Source organism: Rhinopithecus roxellana, chromosome 6 (assembly GCF_007565055.1).
Source record: "Rhinopithecus roxellana isolate Shanxi Qingling chromosome 6, ASM756505v1, whole genome shotgun sequence".
NCBI classification, from domain to species: domain Eukaryota; kingdom Metazoa; phylum Chordata; class Mammalia; order Primates; family Cercopithecidae; genus Rhinopithecus; species Rhinopithecus roxellana.
Window position 1 is genome coordinate 144889654 of NC_044554.1, and position 26844 is coordinate 144916497.

The following is a 26844-nucleotide window of genomic DNA, read 5'->3' on the forward strand; positions in this document are numbered from 1 at the left end:
ATGAAGAAACCATGAGGATGAATATGGCAAATCAGTGCATAAGCTTTCTGGCAATGGTCAATTGTAAGTGTTGCCATGGCCATTGTAACCTGAGTTGAATTTTGGGAGTACTGCCATGAATTAATGCAATGCTCAAGTTAAAATGCAAGCTTAGATGCAAGGGTTAGTTTGAAAAGGAATTAGTTTTTTGAGGGGTTGGTATATTTCCTTTTCAAACTGAAAAAATAGCAAAAAAATAATCGAAGTGGATATTTCAGTTTTAACTACTGTAAGTTATAACTTAAGTAAGAATGGGTTACAGTCATTAACATTTGAGGATTATTTTTCAGGCATAACTGGCACAGTGATTGTAGTACTAATACATTAAATTTGCACTTCAATATTACTTGGATTTAGCCACAGAAGAGTGGTTTGGATGACAGGCAATAAAGTCAACTGACCCAACCTCTTATCCCAACTTTGTCATTGATGGACCTTTGTTGCTTGGGCAAGTTAATTTTCTTATTACTTGGGAAGTTGTGTGATGAATAAATGAGATAATGCATTTCAAATACTTAGCATGGTGCCTGGTTATATTAACTCTCACTAACATTAGTTTATAAACCATATAAGGGTAATGAACACCTTTGCTTGGCTCCTAACTGTGTCTTCATTGCCAGCACAGTTCCTTGATCACATAGTAGCTTCTCAGTAGGTATCTCTTATGTGAATGGATCTACCACAATTATTTTTTGAGTCCTCTTGAAGACATGGTGTTTTAGTTTTACCCTATGTAAAACTAAATCAATGAAATTTTGTATAAGTTAAGTTTTTTTAGCTAAATATGTCTTTTTTTTTCCATAGACCTATGTAAGCAAGAGTTTGTGGCCAGAAAGACTTCAGACTTTTTCATTTGGTGTATTATATTTATTTGGTCTTGAACTTCTTCCCCACATATCTCTCACTCCTCACCTTCACCCCTATCTTTGAACATGATTTTCTACTTATATTGGCCATAATGTCTTTTTTAAAAACATTCTTCAAAAAGGAAAACAGATATTCTATAGCAGATATACCATAAAAGCATAACATTTTTCATGTTTTACTTGCTCTTCTTTACTTTTCCTCGAAAAATTGCTCTCTAGTATCACTATGGGCCTTAGTTTCCTCATCCACTTTTTTTTTTTTTTTTTTTGAGACGGAGTCTCGCTCTGTCGCCCAGGCTGGAGTGCAGTGGCCGGATCTCAGCTCACTGCAAGCTCCGCCTCCCGGGTTTATGCCATTCTCCTGCCTCAGCCTCCCAAGTAGCTGGGACTACAGGCACCCGCCTCGTCGCCCGGCTAGTTTTTTGTATTTTTAGTAGAGACAGGGTTTCACCGTATTAGCCAGGATGGTCTCGATCTCCTGACCTCGTGATCCACCCGTCTCGGCCTCCCAAAGTGCTGGGATTACAGGCTTGAGCCACCGCGCCCGGCCTTCCACTTCTTAAAATGGTAGAATTGGAATATACAAACTTGAAATTAATATCTGGATCTATAATTGTTAAATTAAAAGCTTTCATTAAAAGCATAAATACTGGCCAGGCATGGTGGCTCACACTTCTAATTCCAGAACTCTGGGAGGCCGAGGCAGGAGGATTGCTTCAGGCCAGGAGTTCTAGACCAGTCTGGGCAACATAGTAAGACCGTGTCCTTTTGAAAAAAACTGAAAAATTAGTAGGGTGTGATGGTGCGATGTAATTCAAGCTAGTCAGTAGACTGAGGTGGGAGGATTGTTTGGGCCCTGTGGTTTTAGGTTAGGTAAGCTATGATGGTGCCACTGCACTCCAGCCTGGGTGACAGAATGAGACTTCATCTCTAAAAAAAAAAAAAGTATAAATACTGAGCACCTGCCACACGCCAGACTCTGTTTGATAAACTGTGTGTCCATTTTGCAGTTGGCCTTTAATAATTAAATATTCATTTCAAACCTGTGGGGTAGAATAAGTAGTATTTAATTTTATATGTAGGTAATAAAACTGAGGTTCAAATAGAGTTTGTAATAACTCATATCTAATAGAAGTATCAGATTTATGTATAAACTGTGGCACATCGTAGGTATTTAGTAAATAATAGTTGATTTGTAGTTGGATCATAGATGGATGAAGGGATGGGTGAGTGAATGGATGGATGGATTGATGGATAACTAAGTTCCAGTCAATCATCTTGCCATTTATTTTCTCAGGAATTTCTGAGGATCAATTTTGTCTTACAAAAGTAATGGCATTGAAGTATTCCATTGTTTCAGACTTTGCTTAGGATACAAACGAAATATACATTTGCTTTCAAAAGGTGCTGAGAATATAAACTTACCTCCTGGAGCATCACTGACGAGAAGAGTAAAAGCATTTTTACTGTGGTTGGAAATTCTTTCTTTAAAACATATGTAGTATTTATAGGGCTGCTTGGAATAAGCCAACTGAAAGATTTAATGATAATAATCTCCATATTTCTTCTAAAATTGATTTCCGGATTCAATGAACTTGGAAAGAGTCCTGGGACATCAAATAAGTAAAGATCTTAACATGAAATGACTCTTCAGAATATGTTCATAAATTTACATTTTAAACATAACCAGAAAATATATATCTTTGCCCATTATTAAGGTGATACTTTAATGAAAATTTTTCATTTGCATGAAGTAAACCTTTTTGGCTACAGATGAAAGGACTTTATGGTAGCGACAATGGTTCTGTGAGTTAAATGATCCCAACATCATCAGGAACGAATCACAAGTGCCTACCATATGAATTACAGCACCATGAGTCTTAAAAAGGTATTTCTGTGGAAAGCATTCTTCCCATCTGCAACAATCAGATTCTGCTTTGAAGTTCTGCTGGAGAGCCTCACAATACATGAGACTGCCACATGCTACCCAAATTTCTCTCTCTACTTGAGCCTGACTGCATTTTCCTAAAGAATAACATGGTAACTTAATGACCACAGGGTTTAGAGAGGGAGGAAAATGGCTACAGTTTTTATAATTAGACTTCCCTGGATGTGCATTCTTCAGTAATCCTTTCTGGGTATAACTACAGAAGATAGTCCAATGGATGAGAAATATTTAATTTCAAATGAAAATAGGGCAACAATGTGTGACTCCTTTGATCCCTACTATATTAAATATGTGGTGAAGTCCACACAAACATTTCAGGCCCAAATGTAATTGACATGTTAATAAATGAGTAAATTGGTAGTGAGACTTTTTAGCCATAGAAGAGTTACAAAAATAATACAAATCAGGTGTCAGTGAGTATTTCAAAAGCTGTCACTTCTGCTTATCCGGACGCCAGTGCCTCTGCTGAATGGCAGATTGAGGATGGAGGTTGCCAGAATAATTTTTGTTGTTTCTTTTTTTTAACTGGAGGCTTTCCTCAATAGAAAGAAAATAATAGTTGGGGGAAGACTTGTCATGAATGGGAGACTGGCATCAGCAAAGTCAACAAATGTTTAAGTAGAAGTAAAATGACTTATCCAATAGATCACAATGTGTCACCATTTCTTTATTAACCAAATGAATCATGATCAAGGTATCTTTCTCTTAGAATTGGCTGCTGAGTCTAGGGTCTGATCTATTTTACTACAGGGAGGCAGGATAGCAATAGTAACTAAATTGTAGGTTGGAGACAATTCCCTGTTCAACCCACTACAGCATTAACTCAGTTTTGGCCTCCATAGAGACTTCCAACACCATTTGCAATTTTGTAATAGAAACAGACTTTGTGGAAGAATCTCTCATTTCTCTGAGCTTCTATCAAAACATTAGGTTATTCACAATAGGCATTGCTAAATATACATGGGTTCTAAAAGAAAAAAGTTTATACAGTCCTGACTGTATAAACTTTGCTCTCATTTTGGCTTTACGTGCTTTACTACTTAGGTTCTAGCCCATGCTCTGGTGACACAGAGAAGTTAGCAATAAAAAGAGCAAGGCTTCTTCCAACCCTAATAATATATAATAACACTAGAATAAGATAAATACTAACATACATTGGTCACTTTGATTATACATTAGGCGATTATTTGCTACCTTGTATATTAAACTAAAAACCTAATAACACACTTAAATATCTAAAAACAGAATTGCTTGGTGCATGGATACATTTTAAATGATATTGTAGAGAAATGAAAAATTTATCCACTATTTGATATTTGTAAATGTAGTTTAAAAAAAACCAGAATGATTCTGTTTTATTTAGAAAATACAAGAAGAAGCATGAAATACACAAAGGTAGAATTGGCTACTTCTGGTTGATGGAACTATATATTTATTATTATTTATAATTATTTTATGATTATCATTTATTTTATATGTTAAATAAAAGATAGCACTTTATATGATATATCACAACAGAGCCTGTTTATTATATATTATTATACTATTTAATTTATTTATTATTTTCTATCATTTTCCAAATTTCTTACAATGAAAATGCATTAATTTTTTTAATACAGTTTTTTTAAATGAAAATTAAAATAAAGCTAGATAAGGTTGTTTCCTTTCACTACCACCATTCTCTGGGAACTATTTGGAAATGTTAGAGAGAAGCATTTGAGACATGCCACCTTGAAGAATGAATTCTTTTGTGTCATCTGACATGGTTATTAAATACATATATAAGGTTTACTCTTTGAGCCTTCTTAGAGCAACTTTTCATTTCAAACAACTTCTAAACTAGAGAAAATACTGACACAATATGATTTCTTAGCAGAAACCAACCCCTATAAAGTAGCAGGAAATCAAATTGAAAATGATAATTTGAAACCATTACCGTATTGATAGCTTCTTTAATTCTATTTTCATAATCAAAAATATTAAATTTGCTTCTACTAAATTAATGGAACCAAACAGAGGATTTCATGCTGAAAAGGCCCTTCTAATTCTCTTTCTCAATGGTGTCAAGGTCTTGGTAGTTACCAGTTCAGCTCCGCTTGGTCATCAAAAGAAATGATTTGTTACAGTGTAGAATCCTTCTCATGCTTATAATTTAATGCTGATGGACAATTTTTAAAACAACCAGGCTACATGTAGGATTCTTTAGTAGTAGTTATGGTGTTTGATGAATGCCTCATTCTAAAATATTTCCTAAAATAAAAGTTTAAGCTACCAAATCTCTTTTTAAAAGTGTCTGACATGGCCCGGCATGGTGGCTCACGCCTGTAATCCCAGCACTTTGGGAGGCCAAGGTGGGTGGATCATGAGGTCAAGAGATCGAGACCATCCTGGCCAACCAACATGGTGAAACCCTGTCTCTACTAAAAATACAAAAATCAGCTGGGCATAGTGGCGTATGCCTGTAGTCCCAGCTACTCGGGAGGCTGAGGCAGGAGAATCGCTTGAACCCGGGAGGCGGAGGTTGCAGTGAGCCAAGATCATGCCACTGCACTCTAGCCTGGGTGATAGAGAGAGACACCATCTCAAAAAAAAAAAAAAAGTATCTGACACAATATGATTTCTTAGCAGAAACCAACACCTATAAAATATACAGATTCTTTTGTAGTCAATGCAGGTAATAGGGATGACTGTTAAGGCTGATTTTTAGTCAATGCATCCCAATACCAGTCACTAACCTCAGCCTGCACATGTGGCTTCCCCAAGGCATCCAGGTTCCTCCCTCAGCTCTGCACTCAGTTCTGAAACTGATGGCCTACGTGAATGTTGAGAACCCCATTCCATCTCTATGTCCAGTGATTGCTTGAGCCTACAAGGTACCATGGTATAGGAACATGTTTTCCACTTAATCACTTAGCCGATCAGCCCTCACACTCAAAACACTCAACCCCCCTTGAGGAAGGTCTCTGCTGTAATTTTTCAACTCTAAAGGTTTTATTAAATTTATTGTGAGATGTAGGATGAGCTTTTGTGTCTTTAGTGAAGCTAGAAGTAAATACGATTACATGAAGCTTGCAATCATGCTTACTAAAAATGTTATATATGCTTTACTCCAACACACACACACACACAAACACACACGTACACATGCCACTGAAACCTTTATCTAATATGTCCTGAAAAATAATACCTTCACCTCGGTAACCACACTTGGCTGGCATTTTTCATGTTTCTAATATGTACAGTAACAATGAACACAGCAGAATTCATGATAATAAAAAAAAATCTTGAATTGCTTACTTTGATTTGAAGAAGGAGCATGGGTCTTGTAGAAATTTCTATACATCACTTGAATGTTTTGTGCATGCATAACTCAGAGTTCAGCTGCCTCAATCTCTGACTGCAGATATCACATGGGTAACATGTGAATGGAAATAAACCCTGTAGGTAAAAGAAAGAGGAATTTGGATAGAGATCAAAGATTAACTTCATTCCACTCTTTCCTTCCACTTTTTACTATCCCATCTAAATTTGGCATTTTATGGTACTTTTTTCATTCCCAGAGGAAAGAGTGAACTTAAACCAGATTTGGATCTCTCTCTCTCTTTCTTTCTTTAATCCAGTGATATGATTTGTTCAGTAGTGACTTTAGATAATTGAATTATAAATTACTAGAAATTATTAGTAAGATTTCTGGCTTGATTTATCATACCTTTTAAAATTATCACTGTAGCCCTGGTATAGGTTACAGAAAAAGCTGTCTAGAATATTTAACAATATGATTAACAGAAATGTATCCTTACATATTAGGTTTTTTACATAAATTTTCTAGAATGGTACTAATTACTATGTGCTATTAATCTTGGCTTAGGGAAAGAACATTTCTGAGCGTTAGGGATCAAAATTTTGCATTACTTCTTTTCTGAATGTTTGTCATTCTTTTTATTGTCATCAGGTAATAAGGTAGTTTAGTGTGGACAGCCTCATTCTTAAGTGGCCTGGGTAAAAGATTCTTATTGGCATCATAATGAGGTCCATAGAAATTGAGAAATACTAAAATGCTTGATAACAGTTTTTAACTAATTTTAAGTCCTTTTTAGAATGAATTTTTGTGAAGAATTTTAAAACATGGGATAATTGTAAAGTGACTAATTTGACTTCCATCCAAATAGTTAAGTGGTTAAAAATCAACATTAAAGTGCTTCAAGATATTGAGGAGATTAACTCATCCTGTTCATGGTGAACCTCAAGTGCTAGACTAGAAGGGAAAATCTAAGCAGTTGTTTACCAAGCGGATTATCTTAAGGCATTACTAGGATTAATGTTTTATTTTATTGTTCAAAATAGAAGTAACCTAATTTAGTTTCAGGTTCTCATTATCTGATGATTTTATAGGCTTTCATTAAATTCTACCAAACACATCCTGAGAATTTATTTTCTTTTCAAACAAAAGACTATGATAATTAAACGATCATTGGTTGCCAGGGGTTGAGGGGCAGAGAGGGAGGATGAATAGGTAGATCACAGGAAATTTTCAGGGCAGTCAGCGATTCTGTCTGATAGTGTAATGGTGGATACATGCCATTATGCATTTGTCAAAACCCATAGAACATACAACACAAAGTGTGAACCTCTACTTTAGTTAATAATAATGCATCAGCCGGGCGCGGTGGCTCAAGCCTGTAATCCCAGCACTTTGGGAGGCCGAGACGGGCAGATCACGAGGTCAGGAGATCGAGACCATCCTGGCTAACACAGTGAAACCCCCTCTCTACTAAAAATACAAAAACTAGCCGGGCGAGGTGGCGGGCGCCTGTAGTCCCAGCTACTCGGGAGGCTGAGGCAGGAGAATGGCGTAAACCCGGGAGGCGGAGCTTGCAGTGAGCCGAGATCCGGCCACTGCACTCCAGTCGGGGCGACAGAGAGAGACTCCGCCTCAAAAAAAAAAAAATAAAATAATAATAATAATAATAATGCATCAGTACTGGCTTATCAGTCATAACAAATGTACCAAAATAATACAAAATGTTAATAATATGGAAAGAAAGGGACTGGATATGGGAACTTGCTGTACTTCCTGCTCAGTTTTTCTGTAAATACAAAACTGCTCTAAAAAATAAAATCTATGAATTATAAAAAAATTCAATTGATTTAAAAATTAAATGTTTTTTCACTGTAAGTTTACAAAGCATATAAAAAATGAAATGTTCTATTGAAACACATGTTTTTATTTATTTTTATTTACTCTACCTTTTGGCAATTGCCCCTGAAATTGGACAGGTTGGATGCCATGATAATTTTTTCTAAATGTTGAATGAAAAGCATTCAAATTTGGCAATATGAGACATTAAATATTCTTAAACACTTTCATGTGAAAATATCTCAAAATGCTGAATTAAATATTAAAATCATCCTTTTAAATTTATGGTTGACTTCCAAAAGATAGAAAAAGGAGAGTAAATCCTGAAGCTGTTGACTACCCTGGGGGCATCTACACCAAATTCTCCAACTGATCAGAGTTGGAACATTAATAATCTACTGCATATTGTAAAAGAGGGTCAGAGGCTTGGGCCTAAGAATGGAAGGGAATTTAATTGGAGACCAGAATAAAGAAAGAATGACAAAGGGCCAACACTTTGGAAAAGAAAATGTTCTTAAATAAAACAACACATCTATCTTAGCTTTTGCCATCAATAAAGGGAATTTCCAAAAGAACGTTTCAGAGAAAGGAGAGAAAGAATGTAAGAGAGAAAGAGAAAAAGAAAGAAAGAAAGAAAGAAAAGAAAGAAAGAAAGAAAGAAAGAAAGAAAGAAAGAAAGAAAGAAAGAAAGAAAGAAAGAAAGAAAGAAAGAAAGAAAAAAGAAAAGAAAAGAAAAGAAAAGAAAAGAAAAGAAAAGAAAAGAAAAGAAAGGAAAAGAAAAGAAAAGAAAAGGAAAGATGCCCTGACTTTCTTCTCCATGAGAATTTATAATAAAGTTTTAAGGTCCATATTTATGATATACATGTGCAAACAACAACAGCAAACTCCACAACCAGTCTTGCAATATAAGAATTTAAAATAGATCCTAGATGGTAGTGTCCCAGATATCCAGCAAAAGCAAACAATATCACACTTGAGCCAGACTTGAAAGACAGATATCACATTCAACTCCGGTGTCTTAGTTCAGGATGCTGTATCAAAGTATAATAGACTGATAGCTTATTAACAACAGAAAGTTGTTTCTCACAGTTCTGATTACTGTAAGTCTGAGATCAGCTTGCCATCATGGTCAGGTTCTGGTGAGGGCCTTCTGGAGTAAAGACTGCCAACTTCTCCTTGGACCCTTAGAAAGCGACAAGAGAACTAGAGGACTCTCTAGGTCCCTTTTGTAAGGGTACTAATCTCATTCATGAGGACTCTACTTAATCTGAATTAAAGAGTGCCAGCCTCGCCTTGGATCCTTAGAAGACAACAAGAGAGCTAGAGGACTCTCTGGGGTCCCTTTTGTAAGGGTACTGATCTCATTCATGAGGACTCTACCTAATTACCAAAGGCTGCCTCTCAAAAACATCACATTGGCGTTTAGAATTTCCACATATAAATTTTGGGGGGTAGTGACATTCAGTCCATTGCACCAAGCTTCAGATTTTTTTCACGTATGAAGTTACAATGAATACAAGCTCAAAGTACTCCACAAATTAAATAAATTAATAAAAATTTTAAAAATGGGAGAATAAAGGTTACATGAACATGAAGCAGCAGAAACAACAGAGAGCAAACTAAGCCAAAAGATTTCAAATTCAGTTGCAGAATACAAAATAATTATGCTGAAATAAATAAAGGAAGAAATAAAAACATAAACAAGGAGTTAAGAAAGTATAATAATGACCAATAAGTCATGAAATAGAACAAAATCAGAATTCTAGAGTTAAATAATATAATCACAGAAATGAAAATGTCACTAAAGGTGTGATGTAGCAGATTAGAGATCTCTGAAGAGGGAAAGTCTGGAAGACATCTCTGAATCAAAAATATACATAATGCAGGAAAGAGAGAGATGGAAAATATGAAAGATAATGTAAAAGAGATCAAGGAAATATTTACAGACAATATCCACCTACATCTATGTGGAATTTCAAAATAATATAATAAACAAATATTTTATTTCAGCAAATTCAAACACTGAAATAAAAGAAGGAAACTCCTGTAAAAATATAACTTAGGATGACATAGAAAGCAGGTGTAGTCATATAATCCCTTAAAAATTCAATCAATACTTAAAAGTCTTCTTCAAAGTGAACACAAGACCCTAATGGTTTCATAGGAGATTTCTCCCTGACATTCTGGCATCAGATAATAAAAACAGAGGGTCCCAACCACATCAAAATTAATTATGGTCAATGTAAGAATGGAAAATTACAGATTAACCCCATTCATGAACATACTCAAAAAAATCTTAAAATAAAGTATTAGAAAAACAAATCCAGGTGTGTGTTAAAAAGATAATACGTTATGACCAAGCTTATTTTACTTCCTAAATGCAGTGATGGCTTCATATTTGAAATATTAATTAATGTAACTAACAACACTGTCAAATTATGGGGAAAAGTCTATCTGTGTAAAGAAATAATTAGATTAAATTACATTTGTAATGAAATCTCTAAGTTAAATTAGAAATAGAAAGCTCCCCTCTTACACTGAATGAAACAACAATAAGATGCCATTTTTTTTTACCACCCACTTAGCAAATCACACCAAATGTTGGCAAGGATGTGACTTAACTGGAATTCTTACATATACTGTTTCTGAGAGTGGGGTTTGGTAATAGCCCTTTGGAAATAATCTGGCATTATTTAGCAGATTTTAAGACTCAACAATTCCATTTCACATGTGCATATGTGCACCAGAAGACCCATGTAAGAATGTTCATGGTGACATTATTTGTAATGGTAAAAAAACTGGAATTTGGTGATAACAAGAAAACCAACTCTCTGTCAATAGAAGAATGGGTAGATAACCTCTGTTGACATATAATGGCCTACTACACAGCAAAAATCTATAGCTACAGGCATCAACAGAGATGAGCTAACAAAATACATGAAAACAGTAAGTTGCAAAACTATAAAACCATTTTTATAAAGTTAAAAAACAAGGAAATTAAACAAAGGAAAGCAATGGAATTATAAATTCAGGATCCTGATCTCCCACAAGGAGGAGGATAGCTACTATCAGGGAGAGGCACATGGGGGTTTAAAAAGTGTTGCTAACTTAATTTTCTTTAAGTTGGAAGGTAAAAAAGCAGATATTTGTCATATTATTGTATTTTATAACATGTATAGATGTTATTCATATTTTGCATTTATCAAAGGTTTCACAATAAAATAATGCTTATAAAAATCTAATGTAATAGATTTTACATTACATTAGATAATGTAAATAATTATGTTAGATAATGTAAATTTGTAACAGATAGCAATTGGGGGTGTAGAAAACTTTCTATAATAAAGGCCAATGATGGAGACAGGAAGCATATGGCAAGCAAATGGAACAATTTACCTTGTTAACACTGGCTGAGTCATATTCAGTTTTTTTATCCAGATATGTACAGACTGTGTTATGAAAAGCAGCACTGTGCACTGGTGAAGAGTCAGATTGGTGCCAGTCTTGGTTGTGATACTTCTTAGCTAGCTGTGGGATCTTGGGCTTTGGGTCCCTTATCTGTAAAATAGAGATAATAATAGGACCTAATCCATAAAGTTATTTTGAGTATTGAATGAATTAGCACACAGAAAATGCTTAGTAATGACTTACTTGAAATATGTGTTCAATCAACGTTAGATTCTAATGATCATTTTCTCTTGATTTAATACTTTGAAATATTCTGTTTGTATTATGGTAGGTTTTGGTCATTTGACGAAGCAATTGATGACATTGGCTGATGGACGTGTGGTGTTGGCTCTAGAAGGAGGACATGATCTCACAGCCATCTGTGACGCATCAGAAGCCTGTGTAAATGCGCTTCTAGGAAATGAGGTAAAAAAGTAAAAGTACAAGAGGGCAGGGGTAAAGATTCAGGGATGTATGCATGCATATTTTTAAACTAACAAAAAAAAAAAATTCTGCATACTCAGAAAGCTTAACATTGCTCTTACTATTAAGAAAGAAGGTAAACCTTAAATAAGATAAGTTTACATGTTCTCATATACTACAGTGTTTTTCCAGGTATAGAATCCACATAGCACTCACTCCCTTCAATCAGGTTAGCCACAGAGCTCAAAAATAAGAAGAACGTTTTGTCTACTGACCCAACCAATGATTATGGAAACATTGAATAAGAAATAAAACTTTAAAAAATGTCTGGAGGTTTCTTGTAGGATTATGTTATTTCTGGGAAAAAAAAACTTTTAAAAATTGGTAAACTATTTTTGTCAACATTTAAGAATTCTTTATGCTAAGAGATAGGTATTTCCATCTTACAGATGGTGAGAATGAGTCTCAAAACTGTTGAGAAATCCATCCAAAGTCATGTAGTCAGAATGCATTATAAGATCCAAGATATGAACATGAATCTAAATGGCCAAAGACCATTATTTTTTCTTTCACATGACATGGCTACATTGCAACATATTTTCTGACTACTCTGCAGAATTCAGATCCAATTGCTATGAGGTTCACTTCCAGCTCATGGCAACATTTTCAACCAATTAGTTGCAATTCTGCAAATATTTCAGTTTCTATGTATTCATTAATATTATCCATTAACTCATTTTCTATAGTGATTATACAGTAGTGTTAGGACTATCATATGCATTTTGCCTTTCTTTTATGAATTTGCAATATGATTTTGCTTATTAGATAAACATGCACAAAATCTTTTTAAAAATCTATCATTCATATCATTTTTAACTGTAATGCATGCCTTTGCCTGTAGTATTTATGAAACAAAATGTACCTTTTCTTCTGCACATAGAACATATAGTTCTTATTGGCATTATTTTATAAACCTGCAGTGTTTCCACATGATTATTTTTCATATTTATTGAAGTAAAAATGTACATTGTTAATTTGAAGAAAAAATATGAGAGAGAAAACTTAAGCGTTGCTCAAATACTTCACTCTTATTAATCTTTTTTTTTTTTTTTCTGAGACAGAGTCTCACTCTGTCACCCATGCTGGAGTGCAGTGGTGCGATCTCGGCTCACTGCAACCTCTGCCTCCTTGGTTCAAGTAATTCTCCTGCCTCAGTCACCCAAGTAACTGGGATTACAGGTGTGCGCCATCACGCCCAGCTAATTTTTGTATTTTTAGTAGAGACGGGGTTTCACCATGTTGGCTAGGCTGGTCTCGAACTCCTGACCTCGTGATCTACCCGCCTCAGCCTCCCAAAGCGCTGGAATTACAGGCGTGAGCCACCGTGCCCAGCTGTCTTATTAATTTTAGACAGCACAATAACCCAAAGGATGTAATTATCTAATGATTAGTGTCAACAAAGTACTGCTGTTTCAGATCGCACACAATTCAAGGTGTGTAAAGTTTTCTAAAATGTTAGTGTCTTTCTGAGATTCCTGTAAGTCAATAATGTCAAACAGAATGTTGAGTATTTTTTTTATTTTTTGTGGCAGTAAGGGAGTGCGAGAAATAAATGCTATTTTTATTTTATAAGTTGATGTTGGGGTGCTTTTCTGCCCCCTAGATAAGATTTTTTGCATAGTCACCTGTATTCTGAAATCACTTATTTGATTTTAAATATAGAAACATGTTACAGAAGCATATTGATATTAATATTTGCATTATAAAGGTTTACACAGATGTGCAGACAATCAGAATGAACTGTGGATTTGTGGCTCCGTGGATAATTGACCTAGCCAGAAAGAAATGTTACCTGATTGCAAAAGCCAACTACTTTTCTGCCTATGTGGAAGGAAATCAGGAATTTTACTGCCTTTCTTTGAATACATGCATTCAAATGAGATTCTATCTCTATACTCTTACAATCTTTTGCTCTTAACCAAACATTTCCAATGAGGATGGAGTGATCTCCCCTATGATCTCCTTGTTTAAGAAATGATTATGTTTCAGAACAGATTCAATGGTGTGGAGTTACATGTTTTTCTTAATTTATCTGTGTTTACTGTAAAGCAAAGTGTGTTTTGTACCTTGCTGCCATTCTATGCCCTTTTGACTGGGAGAACTCTGGTCATTTTAGTACACGTGCTTTTCATGGAGATGAAATAGACTGCTTTTATAGAGCAATTAGTGACATTAAAATTGATGGCAATATGAGAGAGTACATATTCTTAAATACTACTATATGAAAATATCTCGCTGGCCGGGCACGGTGGCTCATGCCTGTAATCCCAGCACTTTGGGAGGCCCAGGCGTGTGGATCACGAGGTCAGGAGGTAGAGACCGTCCTGGCTAACATGGTGAAACCCCGTCTCTACTAAATATACAAAAAATTAGCGGGGCACGGTGGCGGGCACCTGTAGTCCTAGCTACTTGGGAGGCTGAGTCAGGAGAATGGCGTAAACCCGGGAGGCGGAGTTTGCAGTGAGCCGAGATCGCGCCACTGCCCTCCAGACTGGGTGACAGAGCGAGACTCCGTCAAAAAAAAAAAAAAAAAAAAAAAAAAAGGAAAGAAAGAAAGAAAGAGGGAAGGAAGGAAGGGAGGAAGGAAGGGAGGAAGGGAAATATTTCAAAATTCTGAATTAAATATTAAAACCACCCTTTTAAATTTATGAATAACTTCCAAAAAGATAGAAAAAGGAGAGTGAATACTGCAGTTGTTGGCTACCCTGGAGGCATCTGTTTGAAAATCACCAATTGGTCAGAGTTTGAACATTTATAATCTACTGCATATTGCAAAAGATAGTCAGAGCCTTGGGCCTAAGAAGGAAAGGGAAATTAATTGGAGACCAGAACACAGAAAGAATGACAATGATGTCACCTGATTTAAAGTTTGAGACCTGTGCCTTTGCCGCGCGGTGGCTCAAGCCTGTAATCCCAGCACTTTGGGAGGCCGAGACGGGCGGATCACGAGGTCAGGAGATCGAGACCATTCTGGCTAACACAGTGAAACCCCGTCTCTACTAAAAATACAAAAACTAGCCGGGCGAGGTGGCGGGCGCCTGTAGTCCCAGCTACTCGGGAGGCTGAGGCAGGAGAATGGCGTAAACCCGGGAGGCGGAGCTTGCAGTGAGCTGAGATCTGGCCACTGCACTCCAGTCCGGGCGACAGAGCGAGACTCCCCCTCAAAAACAAAAAAACAAAAAAAAAAAAAAAACAAACAAACAAACAAAAAAAGAAAGACCAGGCCTGAGAAAGAGAAAGGAATAAAGGTATCACCGGACAATATTAAACCTGACCGTGTGAGTGTTTAGATTGCTAAAATTTCCAGTAAGTGCTAACTGAAATGATTATTTTTGGCTCTATTGACTATTGAACTTACTAATTAATATGTATGTCTTATGGTAAATTTGAGTTAGTTATTATGATGCCCTAAATACCAGCTTGTCCCTTTTTGTTGGTGATCTTCAGTTGCATAAGCACAACCTAAAAATTTTCAATGTAGACTAAAGGAAGGGAGGTTTCAATAATGTATACCTTTCTATATTTTTTGCATTAAACTTTCTTGGGAACATAAATAAGAATATAGATTTCCTAGCAGATACTTTAAGGGTAACAATGAATATGGGATTATTGAATTTTTGAAAGGTAAATTTTGTTGTCAGGTCTATCAGAATAAGAAAAAGAAAGATTAGTAAAAGTGAAAAATTAAAGAAAAATACAAGTGTGTTTTACATTATAATTCATTTGGAAAAAGGAGATGAAAATATAATACATAAAACTCATTAAGGAATGGAGAGTTCTTCTCACTTTCATTGACAATATAATTTATAATCCAAGGCCTGGTTTTCTGCATTTTTTTCAAGGTCAAAGATCATTATGACTACACTGAAGTTTTAAATTTCATTCTTTTAGAGAAATAATATATAAGGCATATTGCATGCACCTCACCATTTTAAAAAAAGTGCATATATGCAGTTTTCACAGTAGTTTTGTATAGTAAGCTATAGGTAAGAAAATACAAAAGAATGTCTTTCAGATACCACCTATTGCGATTTCAAATCCCAGTTTCCCTCCAAACCCTTTATTCAGTGATTAATAGAGCAATTATAACTCATTATCTGGAATTTCACTTTTACAAATAACAAAATGTAGTAAAGCTTGAACTTAAAACATTGGCAGAACCCACTTTAGTTTCTCAACACTGAGCATGCAATTGAACTCACATTAGAAAGGTCAAGAGGGGCCTTTCTGAGGGCCTCTGCTCTTTGTCAGATGTATTTATTCATGTGCAGAGGATTAGAATTCATAAACATTTTGCCAGTTTTTTGAATGCTATTTCTTTCCCTTGTTGTTTTTGGCCAGGCCATATCAATACAGCAAAATTTTGCTTCTTAGGGCTTATTATCAGCAGAATAATATGTATTACATAACCCAAAGTAATTATAAAATCAGCAGGAACCGTTAGCTCTGCATCTGTGTGGACACATAGATGCATACCAAAAAACTTGATTTTTAAAAATTTTAGTTATCTGAGTGTTGTACCCAAAACAGGCATTTTCTTCTTTTCAAATATCTTTATCATGAAAACAATCTACTTAGCAAAACATCTCTTAACTATTCTTTTAAGAAATATGTACAAGGTCAGTCAAAATAGTATACTATTGGATTAAAACTAATTTGAGCATGGTACAGGAAATTCCTAGAGGCAACTGATTTTGAAGACATACCAGAGGTCCATTTTTTTCTTTCTCTTGGCAAAGTTTAGAACTTAGATTTATCGGTCCAATCAGTGCATGATGAATATTTTTGATCTTTTTCAATGAAGCACTTAGAAACACCAGCTTGGGGTTTGCAAGAAATTGAAGTGAATATTTAAATGAGAAGAATCATTAAGTTGCTTGGAAAGGCATTAGGGATACTTGTGTCAATAGCCACATAGTTTTTAGAATTCATAATAGAAACATCTGTGAGGTTCCCAGAAAATCTGATTTTGGTAATCTGTATTTGAGCTGATTGGCAAACAGTGTCACAGTTGCTTTAAGGCCAAATTTGCCTACTGTTATGCAAAGCCAATTAGTGGCACCCCGGGTTACTTCCTCTGAAAGAAATTTTCCCAAGAGGTGAGAAAAGCTTTAAGCAGTTTCCATTCCTACGGAATCTAAAACAAAAACATTGAAAAACTTCAAGCAAGTCAAAGAAAGGAGAGGACATGTAGTAGTAGAAGCCTTGGGTAGTGAGTTGAGAACATGGCCATTAGAAGATCACCTGTCAATACAAAATAAATGATGATTTCTAAGCTTGTTAGAGGAAAAAGCAAAACAAATTATGATAGATCTGGAAGCTGTTGAGATTATGCTAAAGCCTCTAGTACTGTTCAGCATTTACACTTGGAGCATATAGCATGTTTTGATTTCCCTCACTCTTTTTAAAATTTGGCTTCTGATTTCTTTTTTGGTCTCTTCTTTTTTTTTTTTTTTTCTTTTCTTTCTTTCCCTCCCTGCCTCCCTCCCGTTATTCTTCACTTCCTCACTCCCTTCAACCCTCTCTCCCTTTCTCCCTCCCTCTCTCCACTTTCTTTTTAATAACTGCTATCTCCTGTTGAGTATGCTCAGCTGCTTTCATTTGACTTGAATTTCACAAACAGTGGCTAAACTTAGTGATCGTGTTTGTTGATAATCTTTTAAAGATGACGTTTTGCTCTAAAGCTGCTGAAATAGTCTCTTGAATTGACTCTAGTAAGTGTTGACAACCACCCCTGAGGTGAACTCTTGAGATGTTGTTGTCCAAGTTGCTCATCAGGGGTTTGTTTGCATTGGATTCCGAATGGGGAGGTTGTTTTGCCATCTTTTTCATCCTTTAGATTATGTATGGCTGAGGCTTAGTCCATTGGGGAATTGGTGTGAATCTGGGAAAGCTTACAAGCTCCTAAATAGTTGCCATTCATGAGTAAAGGAAGGAGGAACTGAATACAGGGACAATGTATGATATGTCAGAATAATGTTTTTCTATGGTTTTCTTTTAAACTTTGAAAGCTCGCCATACTCTGAAAGAGAATGTATGGATAACCTAAAGAGAATAAAACTGTTTGGGAAAAATATTATTTGAAGATACTTTTCAGTGTGGATGTGGTCTATGATGTTGCATTTCTTGCATTCAACAAGGCAGAGCCAAATCGATTGTGGATTTTTTTTGTTTATATGTTTTATCAAATGCCAAGTTAAGTGGAGGTTGTTTGGATAATTCAAAACTCCATTATATAAATTTTCTGTATAGTCTTTAGGTTTTTCAGAGAGTGTTAAGCAGAATATGGGCCAGGAACCTGGACATTTCAAAGGTTATGGTAACCAATAAAAGAAAGAGAGCAGTTCTTTGCCACGGTGAAACAAACGTGTAATGATTCTTTTATCTGTCCATTCATTTGTCTTTTATTGGGCATGTATTTTGTGCCCAAAAGTTTTAATATAAGTAAAAGTAAAACAAAGTGCATTGGGAATATAACATAAAACCATTGTTTTTAATTATAGAGATGGAGGAATATTTTAATATTTAATTGGTCTTGAATAAAAAGCAGACTAATATGAGCTAATATCTAAGGAAAAGATTATCATGTAATAGGAAAGCGTAGATAAAGACATTAAGACTTCTTAGAACTGTGGATGGCTCTGTTTGGATTTGTTCATTTTGTTTTTGGTAGAGGAGAGGTATGTTGAGTAGAATAAAAGTACATACTGAGTCTGAATCTGGGTAATGGAATATCATAAGGAATTAGAATTTCTGTAAAAAAATATGGAAGCTTTGAACGAATGAATCCCAAGCTTTGGGGTGAAACGACAGCAACAAAACAGTGTATTTTTTTTGTGTATGTGGAGATGGCAGAAGCTCATAGAAGAAAACAAAGCTTATTATGAAAATAACTGTTAGCAATTTTCCCAGATAATCAATAAACAAAATTATATTCTAACCACAATATGCTGGAACTGACTGTAAATGACTTGTGAAAGCCAATTGTGTGTATCTCTGCTTAAATCTAAGTTCAATAACATCATATTAGTAGCTTGAAACAGGCCATGGTGGGAATATTTACACCACAGAAATCAGCAAATGCTACAAATAAGGACTACTTCTTGGACAGTTAGCAGTTAAACATTTACCGGCACACCACAGCTACATAATGTGAAACAGGTCTTGTTAGCAGAAAAGTCAACATTTGGAAAAGAGTATCATTCAAAATCTCTTTAATAAAACAAAAAAATAAAGAAAATATTGAAAAATATAAAATTAGCAGATTAAAGGAAGAAGAGATTAGAAAAGCAAACAAAGGGAAGAATACTAAGACACACAAAGTGAAACAGGGCTTACCAAATTTGACTGTCAAATTTAAACTTACTTGCAGAAATGGGGGCAAGTAAACAACAAGATTTTTGGCATTTAATGTGAGCCAAGCCTTCTTCATAACAATTGATACCCAAACTACGGACATTATGTTGGAACACTACAAATACAGCCCTGAACAAACTTCCTTTCAATGTTGTTAGAACTTTCGTTTGATATGCACTTTTCAATAAATATAGTATATTCCTAACTCTACTATGTGGTTCAAACTGTTTTCTCATTATGTTATATATCTACAAACTTACCTTAATGATTAAACAAGAATATCAATAATCTTAATTATCCAACAAATTGCATTCATTATCCTCTTTCCAATAGACCGCTATGCCTTCTTCCATTTATTTTTAGGTTTATTTTTAATTACTTAGTTGGTGATTGCCATAGATGTTTAAATGTATCATGTGCAAACTGTCCATGGTTAAGCACCATGGAAATTATAGGATACTATTTGGGCTTGATATGGAACAGAGGCTTCTTCTCTTTGATATGGAACAGAGGCCTCTTCCTCCTTTCATTCATTGGCTGATGTATTGTTTAACCTACATTTCTCTAAGCCATAATAGTTTTAGATAAAAACTCAGTTAATAGAATAATAACTACAGTAATGATCTCAGAGTCTGGCTCACTGGTCCCTCTTACCTTATTCAAGGAATTCCTGCAATATCTCATGCGAGCTGATGACCATGACTGTTCCCTTTACCTCTTGGTCTTCCTGTTACTCTCATAAGACTTATTAGACTTATGTCACTGCTATTGACCAGAGATATTTCTTAATTGCTGTGTTGATATCACCCTATATCAACCACATATAGGTAGGATGCAGGCAGACCCAATCTGAATAATTTCAATAGTTTGTCAGTGTAGTAACTTGATTGTCAGTACAATCACCCTGATTCTGATTTTCCCCCCAATCTATTTGGGCAAGAATTTTAATGACTTCAAACAAATAAAAGAGGTTATTTCGAGAATGACTCATGAATCACAATATGGATAAAATTATAACCAGATTTACTTACACAATCAAATTAAACATACACAACTAATTGCAGACCTCTCTAAGATAATTATTCAAATGAGAGCTGAGTTTTCACCACCAATCCCTCCTCACTAGGGAATTGATAATAGTTCATCAGCATGTAGAATCAGGTCTTTATCACAATCTGCTTCCCTTGTCCTCTTGGTCTTGATTATCATACTCTTCCAAAGTTCCACAATATCTTTGACCCTGACAACTGAATCCTTTCTGCATTTTGTCTGAGTCGCTTTGCATGTTGCAGGGGGACTTTCAGCTTTCTTTGTAAGTGAATTTGTGGCCTTATATCTAAGAATATAACATGTTGCTCTCATGCAAAATATATAATCTCACTTTGTTTCCTGGAAGCACAATAATCCAGTGGAAAGAACATGAACTCAAGATCCAGACTTTGTTTCCCTATTCTCTTATGTCACGATGCTTTTTTAAAAAATTTTTAACTTTCGCTAAACTGTTTTAAATTGTAAAATATAACACTTATACAGAAAACTGCAAAACACGAATGTACACCTCAATGAAATATGACAGAGATCACATATGTAATGATCAACCAAGAGACAGAGTAATGTCAGCATGTCAAAAGACCCCACATTCCCTAGTATCCCTTCTCTTTTCTGAAAGTAACCAATTTTCTGATTTCTAACACTACATTTTAATTTGTAACTTTATATCCATGAAGTCATACAATATATAATTCCTTTCTTACTCGTTTTGCTCAACGTTATATTTGTGAGAGTTATCCATGTTGTTGCAACCAGCTATAGTTGATTTGTTTTTATTAACTAACATATAGTATTCCATTCTGTAAAAATAATTTTTGGGAAAATGTCACAGTTTATTTACATATTCTACTTTTAACAGATAAGGGGAATTTTTCCAGTTTGGGGGCTATTGTATCTAATGTTGTGATGGACATCTTATATGTGTTTCTCGGTGCACTTGTACCGACATTTTTGTTGAATATATTTCTACAAATGGTATTGCTGAATCCTGAAATATGCATGCGTTTAAGTTTTGTGGATAGCACCAAACTGTTTTCCATAGTTACATAGTTACAATTTGTACTCCTACCAGTGGCATACAAGTGTTTACACAGCTCTGTATCCTTCTAATACTCCATATTGTCAGTCTTTTAAAATCTTAGCCATTCTGTTGGATGTGTAGTAGTATATCACCATGGTTTTGATTTGCCCAGATGCTAATAAGGTAAAGCAGTTCTTCATCTATTTATTGATCATTCGGACGTACTGTTTTTGAGTATCTATTCAAAACTCTTGTCCACCTTCATATTGTCTTTTTCCTTACTGATTTAGCAGTTCTTTATAGGTTCTAGTGTTGGTTTCATGTGTTGAAAGGTGACCTTTGATAATTGAAAGTAACTTTTTAATGTGGTATAATTTATCAATCTTTTCCTGTAGGATTAGTTCTTTTTGTATTCTGTTTAAGTATTCTTTCTGGATTCCCAAAGTCATGAAAAGATTATTTTTGTTTTTTCCTTACTCTTCTCTGAAAGGTTTATTTTTTGACTTCAACATTTAGATGCATACTTCATCCGGCATTGAATATGTATATGTATATATGAATATAGAGGTCAGGTTTGTTTGTTTCAATGTGAATATACAGTTGATTAAGTACCACTTATAGAAAAGACCATCCATTTGACGGGGCACAGTGGTTCACACCTGTAATCCCAGCACTTTGGGAGGCTGAGGTGGGTGAATCACAAGGTCAGAAGTTCGAGACCAGCCTAGCCAACATGGTGAAACCCATCTCTACTAAAAATATAAAAATTATCCGGGCATGGTGGCATGCACCTGTAATCCCAGCTGCTCAGGAGGCTGAGGCTGGAGAATCACTTGAACCCAGGAGGCGGAGGTTGCAGTGAGCCGAGATAGTACCATTGCACTCCAGCCTGGGTGACAGTACAAGATTCCGTCTCAAAAAAATAAAAAATAAAAAACAAAAAAAATAAAAAATAAAAAAGACCATCCATTTATTATGGCTCAGTAGTGTTAACTTTATCCATGTATACATGGAGAGTCTATTATATTTCACAGGTTTCTCTCTTTTTATGTGATATTATCAGACTGTCTTAACTACTGTAGTTTTATAAAACGTCTTGATATCTGGTAGAACAAATCTTTCGGTTTGTTCTTCTTCTTCAAGACAGTTTTGGTTACATTTGGCCCCACTGTATTTTTATATAAAATTTTAGAATCAGCTTGGGTGGTTGTACAAATCACATATAAGTGGATATAAATGGGTTTAGTTCACCAATTAAGACAAAGGTGATTACAGTGTAATAACAGATGCTGTTTAAATGGAAGCTTTCTGTAATATAATTATAAGAAAAGTTTGAATGAAGGAAATGAAAAAAAAATTTATCCACCAGAACTAACTGAAGGAAAACTCATGTGACCCTATTAATATCAGATAAAAATGGACTTTAAGGCAAGAGAAAATGGAGATCAAAAGAGATGTTTCATACTGATACAATATTCTATGAACCAAGAAGATAAAACAATTGAAACTTTTTGTGTCTAAGACAGCATGAAAACATATTAAGCATAAATGGAAAGAACCAAATGATAAAATAGGCAAAACCACAATCATAACAAATTTTAGTACACTTCTCTCAGTAACTGGTAAACCATGAAGAAAATAAAAGTGAAGGGTGATGTAGAAGATTTAAACACTTGATAAACTTGCCATAATTTAAATATATAATGGAGTATATATCCCCTAACATGACAGAATATCATTCTTTTCAAGGACATTCTTAACATTTTAAGAAATAGACCATATATGGAGTGTAAAGCAAGTTTCAATAAATTTCAACTAATTGAATTCATACATAGTATAATTTCTTACCACAGTGAGGTAATTAGAAAATCGTATATATTTTGAGCTTTCAGATATACTCTAATTCATGTGTCCAAAGAAATCACAGTGAAATATTAGAAAGTATTCTGAAATAAAGCATTATGAAAATATAACATGTGAAAACTTGTGTGATATATAAAACTGAACTTAGAGAAACATATAGTTTTAAATGTATATATTAGAAAAGAAGAAAGTTTAAAATTAATGTTGAAAGCGTACATCTCATTAGAGAACCAAAGCAGCAAATTAAATGCAAAGAAACCAAAGAAGATATAAATAAAATGATAAAATAGAAAACAAGCATATTATATGTAAGATTTTTAAAGTCAAAGGTTGATTCTTTGAAATAAGTAGTAAAATTGATTTTACTCTAGTAAGACTGACCAACAAAGAAACAGCATGCGTGTCCTGCACTGCAAAAGAAAAGGGGACTTCACTACAGATTTTAATGTTATTAAAAGGATGACAAGAAAATATTAAAATAAACTTTATGTAAACATTTTGAAAATTTATGAAATGGAATATATGAAATGGAAAAATTACAGTAAAAATGCAACTTTGCAAGACTGAATAAAAATACAGAAAATTTGAATGGTTCTTTAGTTACTAACAAAATTGAGTTTTTAAAACTAAATTTACCAGGAGAAAACACAAAACCCATATAGCTTCACCAGGCAATTCTACCAGGAGTTTAAGGAAAAAATAATACCAATTACAAATTGTTTTAGAATAGAGGAGCGGAGGGTAGGAAGAATACATCGCAAATAAATTTTTGAGGCCTATATAATACTGATACCAAAAACTTAAGAGAATATCACAAGAAAGGAATATTATAGGAGAATCTTTCTCATAGTCATAGTAGTTAAAACCCTAAATAAAATATTAGCAGTTCATCACATCTTAAATGTTCACAAAAATTGGGTTTACTCTAGAAATATAACATATTAACTTTCCAAACTAATTTATTACAATTCATCACATTAAGACAATGAAGAAGAAATATAACTATTTCAATAAATATTTTAAAAGCAGCTGATAAACTACCCAATCATAAAGAATAATTTTTACAAACAGAAATAAAAAATATTTATTAATTTGATGAAGGATAGCTACAAAATAAATTCCACATTATACATCAGGTATAAAGGTGAAATATAGAAATTATTCTTTTAAATCAGAAACAAGACAAAAATACTCTTACTGCTTCATTTCAACATTGTTCAGGGAATCCTAGACAGTGCGATATAGTAAGAAGAAGAAAAAAGGTATCAGTATTGGAGAAAAATAAATAAATCTTTCACTACTTACAGATGATTTGTAATTGAGTATGAAGAAAATATATTAAAATATGTTCATTTAAATTATGAATTAATAGGTAAATTTAACAAGGTAAATAGTTAAAAATCAATGAAAATTGAAAACTCAATTAAAAGGTTTAGTAAAAATTAATTATATATCTATATAACTGTCATAACTATAGAAAATAAGTTTAAGAATACACTGGTTTTATGTAACCAGTTATCATTAAGGGAAACTGGGTGAAGAGTACATGGGAATTCTGTACAATGTTTAAAACTTTCTGTAAATATAAAATTACTTCAAAAACCTTTTTTAATAGTGAGTTTATTTCACACATACATTTTTGTATCCCCACCATTTCCATGTCTGACCACTACTATACGATGTCCTATCATAACATTCCATACATACTTAAAACCAAGCAAAGGGTGGCGTTCCATCTTTAAAAGTGAACAGACATTTTGGACAACACATTCTTGGCAGTGGAACCTGGACAATATTTATCAGACATGGTAGGTAAAGTTCTCACTCTGCATTACAAAAAGAAGAGGTAGATATCAAATGATACAGAAATGAAATAAGACAGAAATTTTCTAACAAGCTGTTTAAACTATTAAGGAGACTTCTTGCTCCACTGCCAGAGATCTTGAGTAGCTGTCTGGTTAGTCATTAGGAAGCAGTTCTTCGCATAATTGATGAACTTGGCTTCCAATTTGTGAAGAAAACCACCTTTTCTCATACTTGCTTGCATTTTTGCTTTAATGTTTTCCACAGAACTAGGTCCTTTTAGTGTTTGGGGAGGGTTTTTTTTTGTTTTTGTTTTTGTTTTCTACTTTTTGAAAGATTCTTGACCTTTTCATCTTGATGTTGATGGTTTTTGTGCATTTTTGGCTGGAGTATCTTGTATAGATTTCTTCACTGGGCTTTTTCTTCAGCTTCCTTACCCTCATCATCATCATGTTCATCATCATAATCATCATCTTCATCAGCAGCAAGTTTTTACTTTTTTTCTGTGGAACGTCACTACCATCTCTAGAGACAGGTTGCTTTCCAGATATACTTAAGAGCTTCACATCCTCCTCCTCTTCATCTTCTGACTGTGCATCTTCCTCCACAGCTACTATGTGCTGCCCACTAATATGCACTGGCCCTGAACCACACTTCAACCATAAGACCATAGGTGGTGGTATTTCAAAGCCCACGAGAGAAGCTGTTGGCTGTACAGACATTTTCAAAGTTGCCAGTGTTACTTTTATTTGGACTGCCTTTAAATTTCATTGCTTCTGCTTCAACAATGTTGAACCGACCATTGTTAAAGAAAACTGGTATTCATTTTCATCATGATCCACATTAAGTGATAATCTTTGTCAGCTTTAGTTCACAATTGAAAAGATAATTCTGAGGCCTCAGGGGGCTCATGTCCATGTCCATCGAATCTTCCATGGTTTTCTGTCACCTACTTAGGTGGGAGAGAAGACGAATGGAGATATATGACTCCTACTCCAGTGAACAAACACACAGGACAGAATCACACCAGGATTGAAAAATTTTTAATTAAATTATAAATATACATATTTTATATATAGTGTAAATATATACACATACATAATTTACAAAAGCATTAAACAAACCACATACCTAGAATAAATCTATCTGAAAATATGACCGTATTCACAAAATTGTAAAATATTTTTGGAGAAGTTAACAAACATCTAAATAAATTATAGAATATACTATGTATATGGATTTGAGGTCTAGGTATTGGGATGATCCCAGTTCTCCTCAAACTGGGTTAAAGACTAATTTCAATGCCTTTCAAAATTTCATTCCGTTTTATTGTCATTCTATTGCTTTTTCTTGCTACTCAGTTGGAAGAGACCTTTTCTGCTGTAATTATTGGCATGGCCATTCTGCCTCTGCTTGCCTTGGGTCTTTGTTTCTTTTGCATTTTCCTGCTTTTCTGATCTGTAGAAATATCTGCCTACATGTCAGGAAACCTTGCCAATGCATAGGAGGAAATAATTGTCTGGAAATTATGCAAGGGCAGTTTACCTTAGAAAACAAAATGAATTATCACTGCTGTTCTGATTCTTCATCTTAAAACCATATCCTGATTACAGCAGGTGACCAAGAGGAAGAACCCATTTTATTTTGTCTTATTAGCTATGGTGAGCAGAATAAAGGCCACCTCTTCATGTTTTTTTTTTTCAATTAATTATTTCTCCATTTATTCAACATTTAAAAAACGTCTGTCATATACAGTCTCCATATTTGACTTTAAATGACTCACAACAAAGTAGAGAATGGGAAAAAATGACTTTCTACCACATAATGTATT

The 26844-nt window shown here is 34.5% G+C and overlaps 1 protein-coding gene and 1 pseudogene across 1 annotated transcript in view; one reads left to right on the forward strand and one right to left on the reverse strand.

The window, feature by feature from the left end:
• Positions 1 to 26844, forward strand: part of HDAC9 (histone deacetylase 9) — a 907594-nt gene that overhangs the window by 841957 nt on the left and 38793 nt on the right. Inside the window, exon 25 of the mRNA XM_030932454.1 lies at positions 11730 to 11863. Coding sequence (XP_030788314.1) covers positions 11730 to 11863 — 134 coding nt within the window. The remainder of the gene's footprint in view (positions 1 to 11729; positions 11864 to 26844) is intronic.
• LOC115898316 lies at positions 25120 to 25949 on the reverse strand (annotated as a pseudogene).